The sequence below is a fragment of the Zingiber officinale genome, chromosome 11A (assembly GCF_018446385.1).
Source record: "Zingiber officinale cultivar Zhangliang chromosome 11A, Zo_v1.1, whole genome shotgun sequence".
NCBI lineage: Eukaryota > Viridiplantae > Streptophyta > Magnoliopsida > Zingiberales > Zingiberaceae > Zingiber > Zingiber officinale.
Genome location: NC_056006.1, coordinates 3,456,995 through 3,479,773, shown reverse-complemented (window position 1 = coordinate 3,479,773; position 22,779 = coordinate 3,456,995). Strand labels below are relative to the sequence as shown.

The 22,779-nt window shown below is 35.9% G+C and overlaps 2 protein-coding genes across 2 annotated transcripts; one reads left to right on the top strand and one right to left on the bottom strand.

Moving 5' to 3' along the window:
* The first annotated feature begins 6,206 nt into the window (after positions 1-6,206).
* Positions 6,207-14,145, top strand: LOC122031731 (citrate synthase, mitochondrial-like). Its single transcript, XM_042590830.1, has 20 exons — positions 6,207-6,344; positions 6,430-6,503; positions 6,609-6,671; positions 8,035-8,076; positions 8,667-8,732; positions 8,846-8,911; positions 9,033-9,146; positions 9,834-9,897; positions 10,527-10,609; positions 11,447-11,496; positions 11,584-11,661; positions 12,135-12,263; positions 12,352-12,394; positions 12,524-12,610; positions 12,826-12,927; positions 13,070-13,177; positions 13,269-13,319; positions 13,390-13,463; positions 13,638-13,689; positions 13,773-14,145. Exons 2-20 carry the CDS (start codon positions 6,453-6,455, stop codon positions 13,863-13,865), a joined length of 1,416 nt encoding a protein of 471 aa, XP_042446764.1. The 5' UTR covers positions 6,207-6,344; positions 6,430-6,452; the 3' UTR covers positions 13,866-14,145.
* Positions 14,146-15,541: 1,396 nt separating this feature from the next.
* On the bottom strand, positions 15,542-19,605 carry LOC122032217 (wall-associated receptor kinase 2-like). Its single transcript, XM_042591483.1, has 3 exons — positions 18,606-19,605; positions 17,097-17,264; positions 15,542-16,869 (listed from the first exon to the last, which is right to left on the bottom strand). The coding sequence occupies exons 1-3, from the start codon at positions 19,543-19,545 to the stop codon at positions 15,686-15,688; spliced, it is 2,292 nt and encodes a 763-aa protein (XP_042447417.1). The 5' UTR covers positions 19,546-19,605; the 3' UTR covers positions 15,542-15,685.
* Between the last annotated feature and the right edge of the window lie 3,174 nt (positions 19,606-22,779).

The window sequence follows — 22,779 nt, the reverse complement described above, 5'->3', positions numbered from 1 at the left end:
ATAAAACTTTATCCAAAAACCAACGTTCACTTCTGTCAGGTCCGAGCCGCCTCCAACAGGCATTGAAGGCGCCTTCAAGCTGGAGGCACCTCCAAGCCTGATGGAGGCGCCTCCAATCTGGCTGGCATCTTTTTCCATCTTGCTTGCGTCTTTGCTTCGTCTTCCGAAGTCCCGTTCTTTTGGGTGATTTCGGCCAACCGAAATAGGGCTCACCCGAACCCAATTTTCGACCTTCTCCTCGAGCAGTCTTCCTCCCGGCTTAACGTCCCTCGAACGCCGTGCACGTTCTTCTCGTCCACGGTGTACTCTTCTGCAGCTCTCTCATCCTTTGGACGCACCGAGCCCGTCGGCTCCCTTCCCGTGCCGTCCTTCTCGCTAGCTGCGTCTTCCGCTCGACTTCCTGTGCTCCTAAGCTCTTGCACACTCAGACACAGAGGTTAAACACAAAGCAGGACCTAACTAACTTGGTTGATCACATCAAAACACTCGCGGGGTCCAACTATCTCCCTCTTTTGATGTGCATCAATCCAAGTTCAAGTTAGGGTAAAAAAATAGACACATAGTAATTTTAAAGAGAATTACTAAACTAAATTTTAAGCATAAATTTGCAATAAGTAAAATTGCAACTAAATAAAAGTTAAAAAAAAAATCTGAAAAAAATTATCTCCTCCTAGTCTTGTACTAGTTTAATGCTTTTTCAGAAAGTTAATTAAACATTTTATTTCAATATTTCAGCTTCCAGGTCGTGGCGAGGCACTAGACCTTCTTGATTATTGGAGCAATAACGACTTCCTTAGACAAAGCTTCATAAAGAAATTCTTTGTTTAATTTTCTCTCTTGAAAGCCTTAATTAAATAAATTAATTTAGCACAGATTTCGGAACCCAATAGAGGTTCCTTCCTACAGGATTATTCAAGAATTTAGGGGTACATAGTTCTTGGACACTCTTCTAAGTTGACCCTGATGTTTTCTAATGTACCAATTCAGTTTTCCTTAAGTTCTAATTTTTGATTTTAGAAATCTATTTAAGCATGCATCAGTTTTTAAATTTTTAATTTCTAATTTTATATTATCATTTTTTTATTTTAGATTATCGTACATCTCAAGTGGACATGCTTTTGCTAATTTCATTTTCAATTCAGTATTTTCTTTTTCTAATTTAAACAAATCTTTAGAAAGAGATTTGATAAATTTAAACGACTGAGTAGGGGTTATAGCACGTACCTTACTTACCTGACTTGGTGATGCTCCCCCTTCACTGCAGCTTTCCTCTTCTGATGTTCCTCCCCCTTCATCTATGCTCATTTCTGAGATTGACTCTTCTTCCAACTGATGGCTTGCCATTAGCGCTAATCCCGAGAATTCTTCGAGGTCTGACTCGGAGGATGACGAATCTGACCAAGTGACCTTCAGGTTCTTGTGCTTGGAGGATTCTGGTTTCTTGTACTTTATCTTTACCTTCTCTTTCTCCTTTTTCTTTAACTTTGGGCAGTCGTCCTTGATGTGTCTTCTTCGTTGCAATTGTAGCAACGGACTATCCTTGTCTTTTGATGATGTTTACTCGACTGCGATCTAAATTTGTTAGATTTGAAAAACTTATTAAAACGTCTTACCATTAACGCAGCTTCGTTTTCGTCAATCGATGCGTCAGAGTCAGAAGCGTTTGTTTTTGCCTTTAAGGCAATGTTTTGACTAGTCTTCTCTACTCCATTGGGCTCTACAACTCGAGATTCGTGAAGTTCAAAAGTAGAAAATAGATTTTCTAAAGTAATTACCTCGAAGTCCTTAGAGATGTAATATGCATCTACTAAGGAGACCCACTCTGGAGTTCTGGGGAAGGCGTTGAGCGCGTACCGGATTGAGTCCCGGTTTGTTACTTCTTCTCCAAGGTTGGTTAGTTGAGTTATTAACTCCTTGATCCTTGCTTGGAGTTGCGCTACCTTCTCACCGTTGTTCATCCGAAGGTTCGTTAACTGGGTCCAGAGGATGTCGCGCCTCGCTAGCTTAGCTTCCGAGGTACCTTTGTGAAGCTCCAGGAATTTTTTCCAGAGGTCTTTCGCGGAGTCGTAGCTTCCGATTCAACTTACCTCTTGTGGTGGCAGCATGCTCAGCAGGTGAAATTCTGCCTTTCCGTTGGCGACAAACTCGGCCTGCTCCTTCTTGCTCCACTGATGCTCTTCTTTGTCTTTCGGAACTTCAAAATCATATTTCATAGTTAGTAAAATATCGAAGTCGGTTTTAAAAAATACATCCATCTAGCGTTTCCACGTCGCGAAGTCTCCATCGAACTTCGGGGGATGAATATTCGCTTCGGCCATCGTCTTGATTGTTGTGCTTCAGTCGGCGGTTAGTCCTTTTGAGGCGGTCTGACTCTGATACCACTTGTTGGTGCAGCGAAGGCCGACAAGAGGGGGGTGAATTGCCTGCACAAATCAAAACTACCCTCCTCAGATCTTTCAACTCGAAAGTGCAATAGCAATAAAAATAACTAAAACAATAAAACAAAATAAAAGGACAGAAAAGACCGGGAGTTAACCTGGTTACAACCAAGAAGGTTGTTAATCCAGGGCGATGAAAAGTGCGCAGTAGAAAAATCTCCTTTTTTGAAGGCAGAGAAGTCTTTTACACTCTTATAGCTCAGAACTATTGCTAGGAATTAATTACAGAGTTGATGGAACAGTTGATATTTAATTCCTAGTTCCAGAGGCCTTTTTATAGCCTCTGGAAATCTTATCTCGGATGTCCGAGGCACCTCCAATAGGGGTCCAAGGCGCCTCCATCGAGAGAGTGGATAAAACTTTATCCAAAAGTCAACATTTACTTCTGTCAGGTCCGAGGCGCCTCCAACAGGCATTAAAGGCGCCTTCAAGCTGGAGGCGCCTCCAAGCCTGATGGAGGCGCCTCCAAGCTGGCTGGCATCTTTTTCCAGCTTACTTGCGTCTTTGCTTCGTTTTTCGAAGTCCCGTTCTTTTGGGTGATTCCGGCCAACCGAAATAGGGCTCACCCGAACCCAATTTCCAGCCTTCTCCTCGAACAGTCTTCCTCCCGACTTAACATCGCTCGAAGGCCGTGCACGTTCTTCTCGCCCACCGGTGTACTCTTCCGCAGCTCTCTCGTCCTTCGGACGCACCGAGCCCGTCGACTCCATTCCCGTGCCGTCCTTCTCGCTAGCTGCGTCTTCCGCTCAACTTCCTGTGCTCCTAAGCTCCTGCACACTCAGACACAGAGATCAAACACAAAGCAGGACCTAACCAACTTGGTTGATCACATCAAAACACCCGCGGGATCCAACAGTGCATGGACAGTCGACTAATGCCAAGATGAGTTGATGTTGTGATCAACTCTCTCCTCTCATTTACGGGGAGCTTTGGGGCATGAAAGAGGTTCCTCATGCTCATTGAATAACTCCTAAGTCTTTGCCCAAAGCTCCCAAAAGCATACTCTCTTTTTTCTAAGCTTATTCTCAATTTGTAAAGAGGAAGAGAGCATTGTGAGAGGTTGTACTCTACCGAGAAGAAGTAAGCTTTAGCCGGAGATTGCCGTGGGCTAATCTACCGAAGGATTAAGGGTTCATCCACCTGAAGGACAAACGGTGGAGTAGGAGCTAGTAATCTCCGAACCACGTAAAAGGAATTGTGTTAGCATTTGATATTCTTTCTATACATTGTTTTCATTATTATAGTTGTATTTCCGCTTGCGCACTAACCTTGTAGAAAGAACAAATCAACTTGGGGGTGCATGACTATTTAACCCCCCTTTTAGCCGGCCACAAGATCCCCAACAATCTGGACTTCGTATCAGCTATCCGGTCGGTCCGTTAATCTAGCTGAATTTCTTGCTAGATACCCAGTTAGTCCTTCAACCTATTTGGACTTCGTACTAGCTATCTGGTCAGCCCGTTGACCTAGTTGGATTTCTTGTCAGATATCCAGTCAGCACGTCGACCTATCTGGACTTTTTCTGTACACTTAATCAAGTGGTTAGATCATATTAACACCTAACTTAACCTACTTATCATTCATCAAATCTTAGTTTGATTATTAGTACAAACTGTACTAACAAAGTTTACCTTAGAATTATTGTTACAAAGATTATTGTTTTTAATTCATGTTAGAACAAGTTGGAGATCTTCAACGTAAATTCATAATATGTTAAAACCTTCTCATGCATCTTGGATAGTGTTTAGGTTTTATGGGGTAAACACAAACCATCAATTTTCTTACTCAATAGTTTTGTTTCATTCAATACTTTGATTAGAGCATAAAGTGATAATGCTCATTTCAAGCGATTCAGAGTTATCGAACTCTCGATTAAATATAAATAGATAAATTACGAAAGATATTTTACACTAGTACAATAACTCTATGTAGCGATCGAATACTTAGATCCCTTTTTGTATTACTTTATCGAAAGTGTCATTTTTATTTAGGAATGAAAAAGTTACCAATGAAAAGACCCTTTTTTACTGCAAAAGATTCCTGACTAGATAATATGTAAAGGCTTTCTAATGCAGTAAACTAGTTGACCATCTTCTGTCTAAACACACTTCAAACATTCAAATAGTAGAGTTGTCATTGTATTCTAATATTTGCACACTAGATATTTGACTAAATATCGTCCCTTTTTTTAAGGTAAGTTTGAGAGATTCATTGTTGAAGGAAATTTTTGGAGTTATAATAAGTACAATTCTCGAGCACATAAATTGCCTCAAAAGAAAATTTCTTGAGAACAACTTTTTATCATGTCCTATTATGCATGATATTCTTGTGATTAAGACGCATTATGAACTTTCTATTATTAAATCATTATCAAATTAGAGGTGAAAAATATTAAAAATTTTAATATACTGTACATATCATATCGATATATACCGAACATTCCAATATTAATAGTATATTAAAATTTTTGATACGGTATTATATTATACTAATTTTTTCGGCATCTATATGAGATTTAGAATTTTAGTAAAATACATATTATATCATTACTGAAATTTTAATAGAAATAGAATAAAATTTATATCGTGTCAAAAATTTAATATATCAAAATTTCAATATAAGTATATATTTTTTTTATATCGAAATTTTTAGTACAATATAATATCAAATTTTGATACAATACAGCATACCGTCCTTGCATGAAACTTTACTTTTATCAACTATTTGATTTGACTACATAAATCTTACCCCCTCAAATGAGCTACATAAAATCTTAAATAGACTAAATAGATCAAACTACGCAACATTTACATTATCAGACAAAGCGGGATAAAGCTACACATGCCGGGATATTTGATCTCGCAAAAATAACAAGTAGGCTCAGGATACATATAAGCAGTTGAAACGATTACATTCTGATTACTTATAGGCCGGTGATGCATATCAACCATTGAAGCTCTTACATCCTAACATCTGAGAACAAGATACATATTTTAAATTGTATTAGGTTAAGAATCAAATTTTCTGAGTCCTTGTATTGTAATCTGTTTTTTTTTTCATAACAAAAGTGTTTCTTATTGTTGCAAAAGGTGGTAATTCAAATATCCGGAGGGGTAAATCACAGTTAGCGGCCCCCTGGATCCGACCCTATAGATATCCAGAGGAAGTAAATCACAGTTAAGCTGGATAGGAGGGGTGACTGGGTGTCGAGTGAAATTTAAAGCGCAGCAGATCGAGATTTTACGCCCGTGTACAACTGACGACCCTCGATCCCTGAACTTCCGTTATGAGCGTCAAATATTCTTCCAACTTATTCAGCCCGTGGAGGCGTTTCTTCTTGAGATTGTGAATGCAGAGAAAGAGTATCTAAACACATGTTCTAAAAATATAATTCTTATTTGACTTTGGGTCAACATATTTGTTGCAAGGCCAATATTTCTTTTCTCTTTTCATAAGTTTGGTAGCGAGTAAATATTTCTTTTCAATGCCAAGTTTATTAGACATTTGACTATATTAAAATATATTAATATTTTTAACTCAGTTCAATTTGACTCTTTTATTTAAATTGAATAATAGTTAATTTTAAAGTTTTTGATAATTCAAAATTTTGATTGATATGTTATTAAAGTAATTTAATTTTACTAGGTGTACTGAAACTTTTCTCATCTCTTTTTAAAACAAGATTAAAAATATATTTTTTAAAAAAAATTGGACTAAAATAAAATTTAACAATTAACGGGTGTATATCATTTTTTTTTTGGGTGTAGGGTTTACTTTAGAATTATTCTTCGTAGAAAAATTATTGTTATTCTTAAAACTTTGTGAGAGAGGGCGAATAGGAGTTGTCCTCCCCTTCCGCTTCTTCCTCCTCCTCGAATCGCTCTTCTTCTCCAGGCGTTGCTTCAGGTAATCATCCTCATCGATCGCTTGGATCTCTTCTTCCCCCTTCTTCCGTTTCTCTGACCTTAAATCGCTCGCATCCGTTTTGCAGGGGATCCTTCGGAAGTCGAATCGATGGTGTTATTCCGGAGTGTGGCGGCGCTCTCGAAGCTCCGGTCTCGTCTGGTGAGTTGCTTGTTGGAGACTTTGTCGATGTTATTTTTGCAATTGGTCGTTTTGTGATTTGGCTGTCGTAGTTGAATTTGTGTCCTTTTTGATCTTTGCTTCTAGGCACAGCAGTCGAGCTCGTTGGGTTCCATACGATGGTTGCAAGTACAGAGCGCCTCGGATCTTGTGTGTTTTTTTTTTCTTTTCCTTTTGGATTAATTTGGTGATTTGGCCTTACTCCTAGATTGTTAAGTGATTGTATGGGAATTTGATATGAGAGTTTTTTGCTCTTTCAAATTTTATTTTGATGCACGTCATATGTAATACACATGTAAAAGCCTTTTTTTTGGGTTTCCAATTCCATAATTTTGAGAAAGTCTTTTCTTTTTTGTCGTAGAGATACAAAAAAAGAAAAAGAAAAGACTTTCTCAAAATTATGGAAATACTTTCTCAAAATTATGAAAAGGCTTTCTTGTAATTTCCAGAAAAAGAAAAGACTTTCTCAAAACCTTTTTTTTTGGGTTTCCAATTCCATATTTTTGTAATCGCTAAAATATCTGGAAATACTAATCCCTTGTCACTTAATAAACAAATGTTCATGCTAGTAAGTACATAGCCAATTTAGTAAAATTTCATATCCTTGTTCCTTTAAAGATAAGAATTGAGATTTAAATTATTGGGAATTTATTTCTATCATTAAACTAGATTTTTGTTGTTTAGGAATTATTCCACTACAGTTGGAGTTCTCCTTACAAGGTGAAGTAAGCTAATTTCTACAATAACACTCACCATCTTTATGAAACATGATCCTGACCGACCACCATGTCAAACCCTTTTTGGTGAATTTCAGCTACCCCTGTCATGAATTGCACACAGTGAGAGAAATAACTCATTAGCTTCACTAGCCTAACCACTTGTCTAAAATGTTGAAGTCAACTTATTAGTAGCTCAACCATATAAGCTTATGAATCCCTTATGTTATCCCATGATTCACCTTATGAGACAAAACTAGAGTGTCAAATCTCCCTCACTCAAAGCGTGATGTCCCCATTAAGGATCCAAGTCCAACTCATAGCCAGAACCATTCCAAATTGGTAGCATGTGAGACCCAATGGTAGCTTTGCCATCCTTTCCAACATCTTACCACACCTAGGATTAAATGTACTCTTTAATCAATTGTCATAGTCTACGTGTATGAGAAAACTCATTGATTTGTTGGAATCCACCATTAACCTAAAATGCATAAGCACAAGTTAATAACAACACTTATCTAAGCTTATAAACTCCTTTTATTAACCCACCATTCGCCATGTGGGACAGTGTGACCAAATTAGAGTGAAACTTTCCTTGCTATTGACCCTTGTTGAATATTCTTGTCACTCCATGCATTTCCCATGTTCATTTTCATTTCCAGTACCATTGCAGTTTCACTTTTTTTGTTTAGATTAGTTGTTAACAAAGCACTTGTTTGGTGAATTTTGCTTGTAACATTTACTAACTTTATCTTCTTGTAAAATAATTTTTTCATTCTTCAATGATCTTTTTGCAGGATCTTCATTCTCAGCTGAAAGAATTGATACCAGAGCAGCAGGTTTCTTATTTTCCCTTAAGTAGGAATTTCCTTGTATATATTTGATATGGTCCACATATTCTTACATTGTTCAACTTACAAATATAGTTTTTTTTTATTCATTATATCTCTTATAAATTGGTTGTTAGATATTTCTGCATGTTTTATATAGTTCAACTATGTCTACACTGTGTCCTAGCAAAGATTGGCTTCTAGAATAGTTACTAAATATTGTAGAAAAATTTAGGGAAATAGTCTGTTAGATTGTAGAAACATGATAACCATTTAATTTAAATCTCTTCAAATTATCAGCATCTTCATATCACTATTTCTGCTTCTTATCGTTTAAGTTCATAAATAAAACCGGACTTCCTCGTACATATAAATGTTCCAATCAGAAAATAAATTAACTATACAGTTTTGGACTGATGGAAACATGAATTGAAGAGCTACTGTTATTAGACATGGTTAGCATGCATGCGGAGCTTAAAGGTAAAAGGTTTATGTGAAATAAATAACACAGATGGTATGAAAAATCTTGTTTGGAGAGCGTGGCCTCTAATGTTGTTGTAGAAACTCTATTCTCTATCTGTTCTCTTTCTCTCTTCCAGGAACGTTTGAAGAAGTTGAAATCAGATCATGGGAAAGTTCAACTTGGAAATATAACAGCTGATATGGTATATATGTACTCTAGTAAACTCTATATAAATATTGCACTCCAACAATTCGACAACGATGTCCTGTTTCCATGTTTATTTATTAATTACTAGATTAACTTCTATTTGGATAGGTTATTGGTGGAATGAGAGGAATGACAGGACTGCTATGGGAAACCTCATTACTTGATCCAGATGAGGTCCATTCTTTTTCTATAGAGTTATTTTAGAAATTTATTTTTAAACTCATAAGTTTCTTACTGACTATTTATTCCATGAGTATTTGTTTGAAGAATTACAATGGCCACTGAAAATTTTCAGGGAATAAGATTTAGAGGTCTTTCAATCCCTGAATGTCAAAAGTTACTGCCTAGTGCAAAAGCTGGTGGGGAACCATTGCCTGAGGGTCTTCTATGGCTTCTTTTGACAGGAAAGGTGATATGCTGAATTGTTTATCTCAGACATAATTTTATGATTTGGTTTCTTTGGTCACAGGTATGTAAGAGTGGGCATGGGATTATTAAAGGCAGACAAAAAAGAAATTCATTTTACCCCTTTTTTTTTCTCTAAATACTGCTATGTTTATGAAGCCATTGAAGGTTTCTATGCCTATTTTGGGTATAGATACTATATCACACCCAATGGTTGTTGGAATTAGATCCTGTATGCTTGCTACAGTCACGTTGATAATCCTCTCTTGAAGAGTTCTAGTAGTTGCAAAACTGAAGGAGCTTCTATATGATTTTGAAACTGTTTCATCTGCACAGGAAAAAGTCTCCTAGTTACCCTTGTATTGACTTTTCCACCTCTACCTGACACTTTAGTAGTTCCTATATCATATTGCTAATCTTAAAATGCCATGTTTTTTGTCAACTTCAATTGCATAGCTGGAAGGACATCAGAAGGACACATTGAGTTTACACATGGCTTTTTAAAGTGGTTTGATGTTTCCTGAGGGTGTTTTTTTTTTCTGTTTTCTTTTGTTCTTTACTTTTATGCTTATGCCTTACTTTATGGTCATAATTGTTATTTAGATGTGGTTGGCTTGTCTATATCTGTTTTGGTAAGAAGTGACTGGTGTCACCTCATTCTTTATGCTGAAAGCTTTTTCTTTAATTCTAGGTGCCTAACAAAGAACAAGCTGATGGACTATCTGCAGAATTATGTAATCGTGCAAAAATTCCAGGTTTCGTTACTTATCTTTTTCTTGTTTCTTGCAGCCATAGTTTAGCTCACAGTAAGTCTTCAGAAAAGATTCACTTAATCTATAAGCTGTTACATTGCAAGGCACAGTCTACCTCAGGAGATGTCTATGTTTGAATTGGGAGAAACTACATTCATATACCTACTCTAGCAAAATGCTTTGAAAGTTTTAAGATGATCAAAATGTTTGAATTTGGAGGTGAAATGAAAATTTCCCTTCAGATTGTTATATAGTTGTGAACTCAAATCCTCTTAGCAAAGCACAATTTTGGTAACTTATGTGAGGGTTGGCATGATAACACGTGAATTAGATATTTATTTAGGATCTTCTGTCAAACTTAGCTTCCACCATGATACTTGGTGAATCTTATATGCTCATTGTTGTTGTTTTCCTGTGAATGAAGGCTTCTGAGTATTTGTCTCATGATACTTATCAAAGTTATTTGAACTCTTGATAAAAATATTGAACTTCTCGTGGCACTTTGCGTGTATATCTCCCTTCTTGATTTTGGCAATCATTTGGTGATGTAGGAGTCAACATTTTGTATGCATAGTATTTACTGAAGCTTGTATTAGAAATTTGGTACTAAATATTGTTTAATATCATTGTAGATCATGTATTTAAGGCAATTGATGCTCTTCCTGTAGCTGCTCATCCGATGACTCAGTTTGCAACTGGAGTTATGGCACTTCAGGTAATCAATCAACTGTTATCTTCATGTTTTTGCAAACAGGTCAAAGTTGCGATTTTGTAGCTTCAAGTTTGACATTCAATTAGGTAATAAGAATCCACTATGATATATTTAATATAAAATCTATATCCTCTCATTGCAACAGTCCAAATACTTCATCTTTCAGGAGTTAAAAATGTATTTCTTGTTGGAATAGGTGGTTGACTACAGGTCAATTTAACTTGCTAATATTGAGAAAGAGATAGGACCAAATGATATGGCTGATGTCTGCTAAATTTATTCTAGCATTGATGTGATATGCTTTATATAATTCCATATGGTCTTACATAAATAAGATAGTATTTGTTGAGCTTGAGAAACTAGGAAACATGGTGGATAGGTTAGTATTGGTTGAGGCCACTGATTGCGGTTTCAAGACATTAATCTAGTTAGTTGATTGGGTTGCAATAGTCTGCATGATGGAGGGTGTGCCAAAGTTGTTTGGCAAGGTGTTTAAATGTGAAGTTCATTGGTAAGCTGTTCCACAGGGAGGTGTTCCATGCCATCTACATCCAGTATAGCAAGTCGGATATAATTCCTGGTTATAGTGGGAAGATTATGATCTTCCCTTTTTTTTTCCCTTTCATTTACTCCCAATTTTTGGGATGACTGGATTGAGAAAAAAATGGTACAAATGGAAAAAATCCCATGTTTCTATCACCCTTTCACTTTCTCTCCATGTAAACAGAATATTTGTGCAATATTAGCTACTTTCCCCCCACTTTTCCATCCTCCCACCAATACGAATTGTCCTGGTATTTTTGGCAAAGTTTCTTAAGATAATTAACTACAACATTTCAGGTTGATAGTGAATTTCAAAAGGCATATGAGAAAGGGATGCCCAAAGCCAAGTAAGTTTTTGTTTCTTTTTTCAAAAAAAAAAAAAGTTTATTCAAGTGCATAAAATGGCAAAAAGAGAAAAATTCTTTTTGTGTTAGGTTTTGGGAGCCAACATATGAAGATTCAATGAACTTGATTGCTCGCCTTCCAACAGTTGCTTCATATGTTTATAGAAGGCAAATATCTTTCTTTTTCCTCTTTCTTTCCTTATATATGCTTCTTTATTAATATTTGGTGATCTAGTGGCCTTCTACTTCATTAGAAAAAAGAATATCTGTGGATTGCCATATGTGATTAGTGCTGTATAATCATTTAGTAATCAAAAGCCCTGAACTTGATTTTCTACAAATAATTAGACATCTCATTGCTTTTAAGAAGCTAGAACTGATAAAGTTTTCATATTGTGTAGTGCAATTGCTATATGTAAGATTGCAATTGTTGTATGTAAGATTGCGAAGTTTGTTGAGTATATAAGGATTTGATTTCACATGCTATTTTTATAACAAGCTGCCTTTGATATTTTAGACAGAAATTAATTTCTCTCTTGTAGATGTTAGACATATTATTGTTTTTTCAGAACTACTTTTTAGTTGACTTCCTATAGATCTGTGTTTACATACTAATAGGTTTGTTGTGGTATATTATTCAGAATTTACAAGGATGGCGGAATCATACCTCCAGACAATTCTCTGGATTATGCTGCTAATTTTTCTCACATGCTTGGTTTTGATGATCCCAAAATGCTTGAGTTGATGAGACTTTATGTAACAATCCACAGGTGACTAATCTGTTTAATTGCTTAAATTTATGTTGGTGTTTTTTGTGATTACTCTTTATATTAACGTTTTGATTTATATAATTCTCAGTGATCACGAGGGTGGGAATGTTAGTGCTCACACTGCTCATCTGGTAAATGAGAACATTATTTATTACTTTTCACTGATATCCAACATGAAATATAAATGCTAACTTTGACATCTTGTCCGAGTGTTATATCTACAAGATCCTTTCCTTTACAAATCATTCTTAAACATTCAGGTGGGTAGTGCTCTTTCCGATCCCTACCTATCATTTGCAGCTGCATTGAATGGTTTAGCCGGACCTCTTCATGGCTTAGCCAATCAGGTACTTATATTGTCTTCTTTATTATATACTATTTTTTTCACTACAATATTTGAAGCACCATAGTTTTTTTTGTACAAACGAATGTTGAAAAATACCATAGTGAATTGCTTTATGTTAGTGTTACTAGTCTGTCCAAATAGTTGTTATCGGTTATGATTCTTTTCATCTTGAAAAGAAGTCCGTGGCTTCACTTTTTCTTTTTGGTTATTGTGCAGGAAGTTCTTCTATGGATTGAATCTCTTGTAAAAGAGGTTGGAGAGGATATTACAACAGATCAATTGAAGGACTATGTTTGGAAAACCTTGAAAAGTGGCAAGGTACTATAATATTTGAGCGTGATGGATTGGAAAAGGCTCAAGCTATAATGCATTGGCCTTTTTCTTATAATTTGTTTGTTGTTGTCTGGGTTTGATGATTTAAATAATGTTTCTGTTCTGAATTTCAACTCCTATGCTACAGGTTGTTCCGGGATATGGCCATGGAGTGTTACGAAAGACAGATCCAAGATATACTTGCCAAAGAGAATTTGCTCTGAAGCATTTGCCAGATGATCCACTTTTTAAGCTGGTAAATCCGTGAAACTTTTCTGTCATTGATTTTGCTAGAAAAAAGGATTGAAACTAAATTGAGCGATCTTCCTGTGAAATTTCATTTGTAGGTTTCGAAATTGTATGAAGTTGTTCCTCCTATACTCACTGAGCTAGGCAAGGTAATGTAAATAAGCATCTCATCATTCATACTTGATTAGCAATATTTTTTTTAATGTTTTTTGCTTGCAGGTCAAGAATCCATGGCCCAATGTTGATGCTCATAGCGGAGTCCTACTGAAGTATTTTGGTTTATCAGAAGCACGGTAAGCTTTTGTCATACGATTCATTATGCGCCTTATTGAAATTAATTCTATTTTTGAGTTTACTAGTAAACAGTTACAGGTGAAATCACAAACGTTTAAAAATTTTGTGGTCATTTTGAAGATTTTGAAATTTTGGGGCCTATTGTTAAGCCTTTTGATATTTGATATTTTCAGGTATTTCACTGTTTTATTTGGTGTATCAAGAAGCATCGGCATAGGCTCTCAGGTGAGTCCATCTCTCTACCTCCTTAAATCGATTACAAGACTTGTGCACCATCTAAACCCCCTAAATATTTGGTGTTTATGCAGCTTATATGGGATCGAGCCCTCGGATTACCACTCGAGAGGCCAAAGAGTGTGACCATGGACTGGCTCGAAAGCTACTGCAAGAAAGCGGCCTGAGTTCCTTCTCACATCGCGTCAGGTCGAAAATGGCTTCTTTTTAAAATAAATGCTCAGAGCATAGTTTTGTTTAGTTGCATTGTTCCGACAAGCATCGTTTCTGAATTTATGGTGATTAATTTACCTGGTAACCTACTCATTCAATCGACGGGATTGTTGGAACAATGAGTACCTGAGCTACTTTTATCATTTTGGTTTTACTTCTAACACTATTTATGCATCATTTCTTGTAATAAGCATCACACTTGTGATCCAATGCCAAAATGTGCTCATTTTTACATCTCAAAGTTTTTTTGGAGTATTTATTTAACCAAGTTCTAAATTTTTAAGTTCAACTAGATCGAATTTGTTATGGTAATTAAAATTAAATAGAAAAGTATTAAAGACTTGTGAGAATAGTATGAAGAAGGCAGTTATTGTTATTCTAGGTTTTGATTAGATAAATTTTAACTCTAATGGAACAAGATAATATATTTATTTTCAAATAAATACCATTTTCGGTGTTTTATGATAAAAGATGCTACTAAACAATATTGTAATGTGATATGGATGGGATTGTAAACAAGTACAGCCAGGTTGGGCTCAATATTTTAAAACTTATTTATTAAAAAAACACAAATAAAAATCAAGCCAAGCATAATATTATGTGTTCAATCTTGTCTATTAAAAAGCCTATTATTATCAAATTAAGCTCAAATTTATAATTTAGCTAAAACTTAATTTAGAAGAATAGAGAATGTATTTTGATAAAAAAAATATTAAAGGTGTCTCAATGTTCATGAAGATTAAAAGCATTGTTATTAACTATGTGAGGTGTGAGGTATGATAGTTTTTAAAAATATTTATGTGAAACCCAAACTTGAGAGATCACTCAAAGTAAAGTGAACTGAAAGATCAATCTACATATTTGCTCATATCAAACTAATTTATTTTTAAATTTAAATGACAAAGCAAGCAAGGAAGAATCAAAGAGAACTAACAATGTTTGTTTTTTTTTTTTGTTTACAAAGACAATCCAAATAACTTAAAATAGAGTTTTACATTCAAGTAAAGACAGTTCTACACAATAACTCACACAACCAAATTATTCAGAAAATTAGATAATAAACACATTGAAAAAGATTGTGATTCTTATAGGTATGTTAGAATAAGAATTTTGAACCTTGGTGACTTGACAAATTTAACATTGAAAATTATTTGAATTTTTATTTTTATTTTTTTAGTTGACATCAGATATTTAAGTTTTTGACCCGACTAATTCTGAAAATGATTAATCCGTCCCCTAATGGATCGGATACAACAATGTACTTGTAATTTAGCTAAAACTTAATTTAGAAGAATAGAGAATGTATTGTGGCCTGATAGTGAAACAAAAATATTAAAGGTGTTTCGATGCTAATAAAGATTAAAAGCATTGTTACTAACTATGTGAGGTATGATAGTTTTTTAAATATTTATGTGAAACTCAAACTTAGGATATCACTCGGAGCAAAAGTGAATTTAAAGATCAATCTATATATTTGCTCACATCAAACCAATTTATTTATAAATTTAAATGACAAAGCAAGTAAAGAAGAATCAAAGAGGACCAACAATGCTTTTTTACAATGACCACAAATAACTTTAAATACAATTTTATATTCAAGTGAAGATAATTCTACATAATAACTCACATATGAAACTAATTTATTAAGAAAACTAGACAATAAACATACAAATGCAAAGGATTAGAACCTAGAAAACATATAAGAGGATTACATAAGTAGGCAAACAAACACACAAGTAGCAACATAACTTGAGCTCATGTCTCTTTCTTGATGTTACAACCAATCTTGGATATTGCTCCATCCTGTGAGTCTGCTCTCTATATTGAATGTTGTATTGAAATTAGCACGATTATCATTTGGCAACCCACTGAGCAAGCTCTCCATTTCTTCAACATTGTGTTGTACTACGAACGGGTGTTGATTAAGAGCTCTTAATTCACTTAGCTCCTCGGCCACTTCCTTCATAGTTGGTCTATCCTCTCCTTTCAACTTTAAACATTGTTTGATAAGTTTAGTAAGTTCTTGAATAAATTCTATATTAGCTTCCAATTTCACTTGTTTGTCTAACATCTCCGAAACCCTATTCTGATTCTCCAACATAGTAAAAGTCGACACCAAACTCCTTTGTTCTTCAGATTCTTCAAAATTAATAGCTTGCTTACCGGTAAAGAGCTCCAAGAGAACCACACCAAAGCTATAAACATCACTTTTATAGGTCAACTCATATGTCACTAGGCTCTCTGGATCAATATAACCGTAAGTGAATTGCAACAGTGTAGCAAATTGTTCCTTTCCCTTGGGAACCAACTTTGAAGCTCCAAAGTCTGAAATTTTTGCAGTGTTATCCACATCTAATAGTATGTTAGATGATTTCACATCTCCATGAATGATTTGAGGTGAAGCTTTTGAGTGCAAGTAGTCCAAAGCATCAGCAGATTCATAAGCAATCCGCAGTCGAGTATCTAAGAAAGTTGTAGTTCTGTTCTCATTTTCATGAAGTAAATGAAATAATGTTCCATTTTGGATAAACTCATAGACCAACAAGGGCATCTCCATCTCCAAACAACAACCCAAGAGTTTAACTATGTTGACATGGTTAATATTTGATAAAATAAGTGCCTCTGTTCCAAATTGTTTCTTCAAGTCCTCATTAATAAACTTAGGTTTCTTTATGGCAACAACATCTTGGTTTTCCAAAACTCCTTTATACACAACTCCATTTCCTCCTTTCCCAACAATATTTTTGTCATCAAAATGATTGGTTGCCTTCTCTAATTCTTTGCTTCCAAATATTTTAAATTTGTTGAGGCTTTTTTCTAACTTCATCCTTTCCTCCAATTCATGACCTCCATATTGTTTGAAATATTTTCTTTTCATCTCTTCTAGTTTTCTCCTTTGATAGACTATATAGAGACACATAAGGCAAAGTAACAAAATGATTACACCACTGCAACCACCTGCAAGGTCATTGCGTTCAACTTACAAAGAGATGACAAAACACTAATCCAACAGAAAATAATGACAATCATTTAATACTACTGTGGATATATATCTATATATTAGAAAATCTTATATTGTTACGTTTCTAATTAATTTTCCTTTCTAAGAAACATACCTTAATTAATTTATTATATTAAGAGTTGAGCAAAGACAAACAAGTAATCTGTGAGGAGAAGCTTCTTACCTATAGCCACCTTCACTGCCAAGGGCAATTTTTGATCAGGGTTGCATGTTCCATTGTAAGCGTCACCGTGAGTGCCTTCTGGGCAGTCGCAACTGTAATTACCGGGCAGGTTCTGGCAGTTGGCGCCATGTGAGCATGAATTTGATTGGTGATTGCACTCATTGATGTCTGAAATATATTCAAGTGCACGCAAAAACTACAGTCTTAGCTAGGCATCATCATTTGCATTTAGAAAGGCATCTATAATGAAAGTTCGGCTTTTGTCTCAAAAGTAGGGTCACGTTTTGTTATTTATGCAAAAAGTATCTTAATTTTAAAACTACTAAAAACCAGTATTAGAAATAGTATTATTTTCTTCTATCCTACCGCCAACCTCTTAAATCTCCCCCCTCTCTCTCGTCTCTCTCGTCGTTTTTTTAATACATTCCTATTTTTCAATATTAAAAAGGACCTGATATATTTTCATATCAGGTCCATCATTGGGCTTGATATAATATTATATCAGATCTACGATAAGTCTAATATTTTTCCATATCAGAACTAGAATGGACTTGATATGATCCAATATTAGGCCCAACGTGAGCTTAACATTTTCCCATATTAGACCCAGAGTGGGCTTGATATGGTCTAATATTAGATCCAGCGTGAGTATGATCTTTTCTATATCAAGCCTAGTCTAAGCCTAATATTTTCTCATATCATGCATGTTGGGTCTGATATGAAAAATATCAGGCCCAACAGTCCAATATCAGACCTAGTGTATGTTTGATATTCTCTGATATCAAGTTCACAGTGAGTCTAATATTTTCTCATATCAGGTCCAGAGTGGACCCGATATGGTCCAATATTAGACCCATCGTGAGCCCAATATTTTCCCATATTAAGCTCAGAGTGGGCTTGATATGGTCCAATATTAAGCGCAGTGTGGATCTGTTATTTTCTATATCAAACATAGTCTGGGTTTAATATTTTCTCATATCATGCATGTTGGGTTTGATATGGAAAATATCAAATCTATGTTGGATCTGGTATAATCTAATATCAGGCCTAATGTATGTTTGATATTTTCTCATATCATGTGCATGTATTAAAAAATAGCGTGAGATTTAGGAGCTTAAAGTAAGGATTGAGATAGAATAATATTATTTTTAGTGTTATTTTTGTTAATTTTAAAATTGGAGTGTTTTTTTAAGTAAATAAAGAAACGTCGTCATTTTTTTATAAAATGCCGAATGAAGGTTTATTCTGACGTGGCAACATGGAGTGGTTTACGGAACCGCCCCTTCGTTCTTTTGTTTTTTTAATAATAATATTATTATTATTTAAAAAAAAATAGTGGCATATTAGCTTTTTATATTAATGTGGATTTTTTCTAACTTACTGTAGAAAGATATAATGGGATTTTGTATTTTTTGACCTGGTAGGATGTGACAAAGGAGTTCACATGTAACTTCAAACATTGACGTCAGATAGAATAATTAATTAAATCGATTGGTATAGACGACTGACCTTGGCATCCGTCGGAGTCGGAGACGTAAGGGTTGCCTTGGTATCCCGGCGAACATCTGCAAAGATAGCCAGGGCCATTGGAGGAGTCCACGCACACGCTGTTATCGCTGATGCAGGCATAAGAGCTCGAGTCGTGACTTGCGACCTCCTCGCACGTCTCGTTGCCGATGGCCCAGTCCATGACCACCGGCATCCTGCCGTCTTCGTTAATATGCATCAATTGGTCCGTGGTGATGTAAGATGTCTGAAACCGGAACCGATCGGCCTCCAACAAGACTGCGTAGCTGCATCTTTCCGAGCGGTTGAAACTCCTAGAAAACACGACATCGTAGTATTGGAGATTCTCGGGTATGGAAGTCTGGCAGCAACCCATGCCGGAGCAGGAGTCATTGACGATGCTCCCTTCGTCCTCGCATATGGACACACAGCCACTCTGGTAGCTAATATTGCTCCCGTGGTAGTCGAGGATGTAGGCGAGGGTATCGCAGCCGATGGCGGTGAACTTGTTGTGGAGATCAGAGAACCTATACGGGGTGCCTTCCAGATCCAACCGCCATTCTGAGTAAGTGACGTTGTTGTAATTCGGATCGTAGCACGCTGAGGATATGTAGTTGAGCATGCGCACTTGGCCCATCGCCAGCGAAATATTGAGGACCTCGAGATTGTAATAGAAAGGCTTCGTGAGGCCACTTTCGATGGCGTTGCAGGTTAGATTGAAACCTCCTCCCAAGGAACAGTTTGCTCCGATGCCAGTTTCGGTATTGTGGAAGATACAGTGGTCCCTTTCCCCGGAACAGTTAGAGCCGAAGGCGCCGATGCCGAATGGGTAAGGGATCTCCACGTCGCCGCATTTCGTTGGGCATCTTCCATCAGGCACAGTGGATGCAACTGCGGGTAGCTGCAGCAGCAGCGCTAGCATTTGGGAGAGGAGCAGAGACATGAGACTGCTGCTGTCGTCGCTGAATGCATAGCTTCTAATTAGCTGATAGATAAACTAATGCACTCTTCATTATACGAGCGGTGCGATGATTAAAATATAGGGTATTGTCACATGAAATTTTACGATCAAAACTCGACGTGACCTTCTGTCACATAGACATATATTTACACTTAATTAGAGTTAATTCCGATGGATACATATCCTTAACAAATTAAACTCTCTCGTATTGACAGTTATAAATTAATCCTATAATTTATATTTTTTTTATATAATTTGGTAATAAACTGTAAAACAGTTCTGAACCTTTGTGCCGGTACAATCAAGTTTGACAAATAGCTAGTACCGCATATTCGTCATTACTTACGCATACTCTGTCTCATTCTAAACACACGACAGCAAGATTATAATAATTCAACGGCATGTCCTTGACTTATTGACGGCTTTAATTAGAGGCCAATAAAATGACTCATTGATATGATACATAAATAATTCCAAGTTGCACTTTGGGACAGTGTGTTGATTAAAATGTAGAATGTTATCATATAAGATTTTGAGATTAAAATTGGATCAGTTTGAGCATGCTAATAATTAGTATTTATTCATGATTTATTTTGTCTGTGTTAGCCTAGAGACAAGTTGATGAGACCAAGCAAATTATCTTTTGTCACATAAATAAATTCAAGTCAAAAGGTGAAAAAATAATTTGCTTTGTGTTAATCACTCACTCAGACACCTACGATTTGATCTTAGTTATGATAAATTTATAGGAATTTTTTCTCCAAATGTGACATGTAATTACAGAATACTGGACTTTTTGATCACACTCCATGAATACTTTCTAATTTATCCTGATGACTGATGAAAAAATTCTATGAGATCAGGAGTATAGATCTCTTAGGACCACATTTTTGTGGTCCAGGAGATGTGCCACTCGCATTTGCGGCCGGATCACGGTCGCGATCTGGCCCCAAATGGTTGCGATCCCTTTTTGGATTCACCGTCCCCAACAGATTATAGTTTTTGTTCGGAGCGGGCGGCCGGAAGCCGCCTGGAGGCCTCCGGTCGTAGATAAGTGGCCAGATTACTAGGCGCAAAGCAAGGGTGTCCTCCGGGCGACCTCCGGCCGCCCGCTCCAAACAAAAACTATAACCTGTTAAGGACGGTGAACCCAAAAATGGATCGTAACTATTTGCGACCGCATTGCGACCGTAATCCAGCCGCAAATATAAGTGACACATCCCTTGGACCACAAAATGTGGTCTAGGAGATTCTGCCTCATGAGATGTTGAACTAAACTAACTAAATTTATCTTCCATGAACAAGTTTAAGTCAAAAATCGCTTAAACAAATATATATAAATATAAAAGAAAAACAATCAAAGTCAAATAAAGTAATCCTTTTAATAAATTGTTTCAGACATTACTAATTAAAGCAATTTAGCTTAAACATTAATCATCTTCCGGAATAGTTGATCAAGGAAATAATTATATTAATCTAATTAATTTGTGATGATAAATAACTAGTGCTAGATAATTGAGCATTTGTGTATGTTTACTTGCAAGTACTCGTGAATATTTAGATAAAAGAGAGTAATGAACATTTAATAAGTATATTCATGTTTGAATAATATTTAGAAATATTAGAACCCATATATCCTTCCTAATTTCTTTCATAAATTAATGCTCATTCAATTCTTATGATTAAAACTTATATATATACATGTATATTTACTGATACGGTGGAGGAGGGCCACCAAAGAAGGGTCAAAGGGGGAAAATGGCCGCTAACGAAGAGGTCGGGGTCAAAAAAAAAAAAAAAAAAAATGATCAAAGGCTTTGGTTTATCGATCGAACTTGACGATCAGGAGCCATCAGTCGGTAGGGCGAGGATATCGAATGACCATCCTCCTGTAGTGGCGACTGGAGAGGCAAGCGGCAATCCATGACAGGTTGGGCCTCGTCGATCGAGCGGCACGAGTAGTCAGACAAATATAATCATTGATAGTTGGGAAGAAGAGAAAGGGACAAGCCAGCAGCTTCGAATTGCACAACCAGTCTGAGCGGGAACCAATCGGCCTATAGTGGGACCCAACTGCATATCTCACCATAATCTTTTGGAGGTTAGTACTACTGACAATAGGATGTGTCCAGCAAATAAATCATATTTTAGAAGCTTCCTGCCTGTACTCATATCAGAAATTTGCGTGTTTGTTAAGGAAAGGTATCAGAAAATTTTGACTTGTCTTTTCTTATGGCATTTTGAAAAACGTGCATACGTTTTGGGATGTATACTCAAACACTATAGTGATACTATAAAAGAGGGGTTCCCATATACAAACGAAGGTATGCAAAATTTTATTATTCAACACACTATGTGCTACAATATTCTTACTGTTCTCCACTGTACTGGAAACTAACTTGAACGTCGGAAGGTCAATGCCGGGAATCCCTTCTCAGCTCGGTACTAATGCCTTTTGCATTGCAAGACCACGCACGTGGAGTTACCGTTTTGTCAACCCCACAACGTAACTACGCCCCCAACTATCACCTTCTCCGCTTTCGAACAAGATGATTTACTAATTCAAAATTTTAATATCTATACGTTAGACTCAATCAACTTTGACAAATTCCTCGTAGTTGTTATCTTTTGAATTGGTCTAGCTAATCTTTTCCCATTGCTTACAGCTTAATTACATACATGATTACAACCTCCCATCTTGTTTTTCTCACTCTATACAACATCCCATAGCTGACTTAGCTACTAGTGCATCTGCATAATCTCTCATTCCGAACACACAACAACAAAATAATAATAATTAAATTAATTGGAACAGATAAATTTACACGATTCACATAAGAATTTATATAAAAGTCCATTCTAGTTAAATCATCCTTTTAATTAATACTAGCACAATATAGTACAATGAGGACGTACGACATTCGAGGACTCTTTACTATAATAAATTATCCCTTTTACAAATTAATTTAATTTTTATATCAAATATTAACTGATACTATACTTAATATTAAAGGTCCAGATTTTTCATTAATTAGTAAAATATTATTTCAGTAATTAAACTAGAAATCTGTGTTAAATATTAACAGTCATCCAGAATATATAGTTGATGCGCTTGGTAATAATCATATCTATTATTATCATGTAAAATAATTGGAACCCTAGCTCGAAAACAATACAATGTATATATATATGACATTTATGTAAGTCAACGTAGAT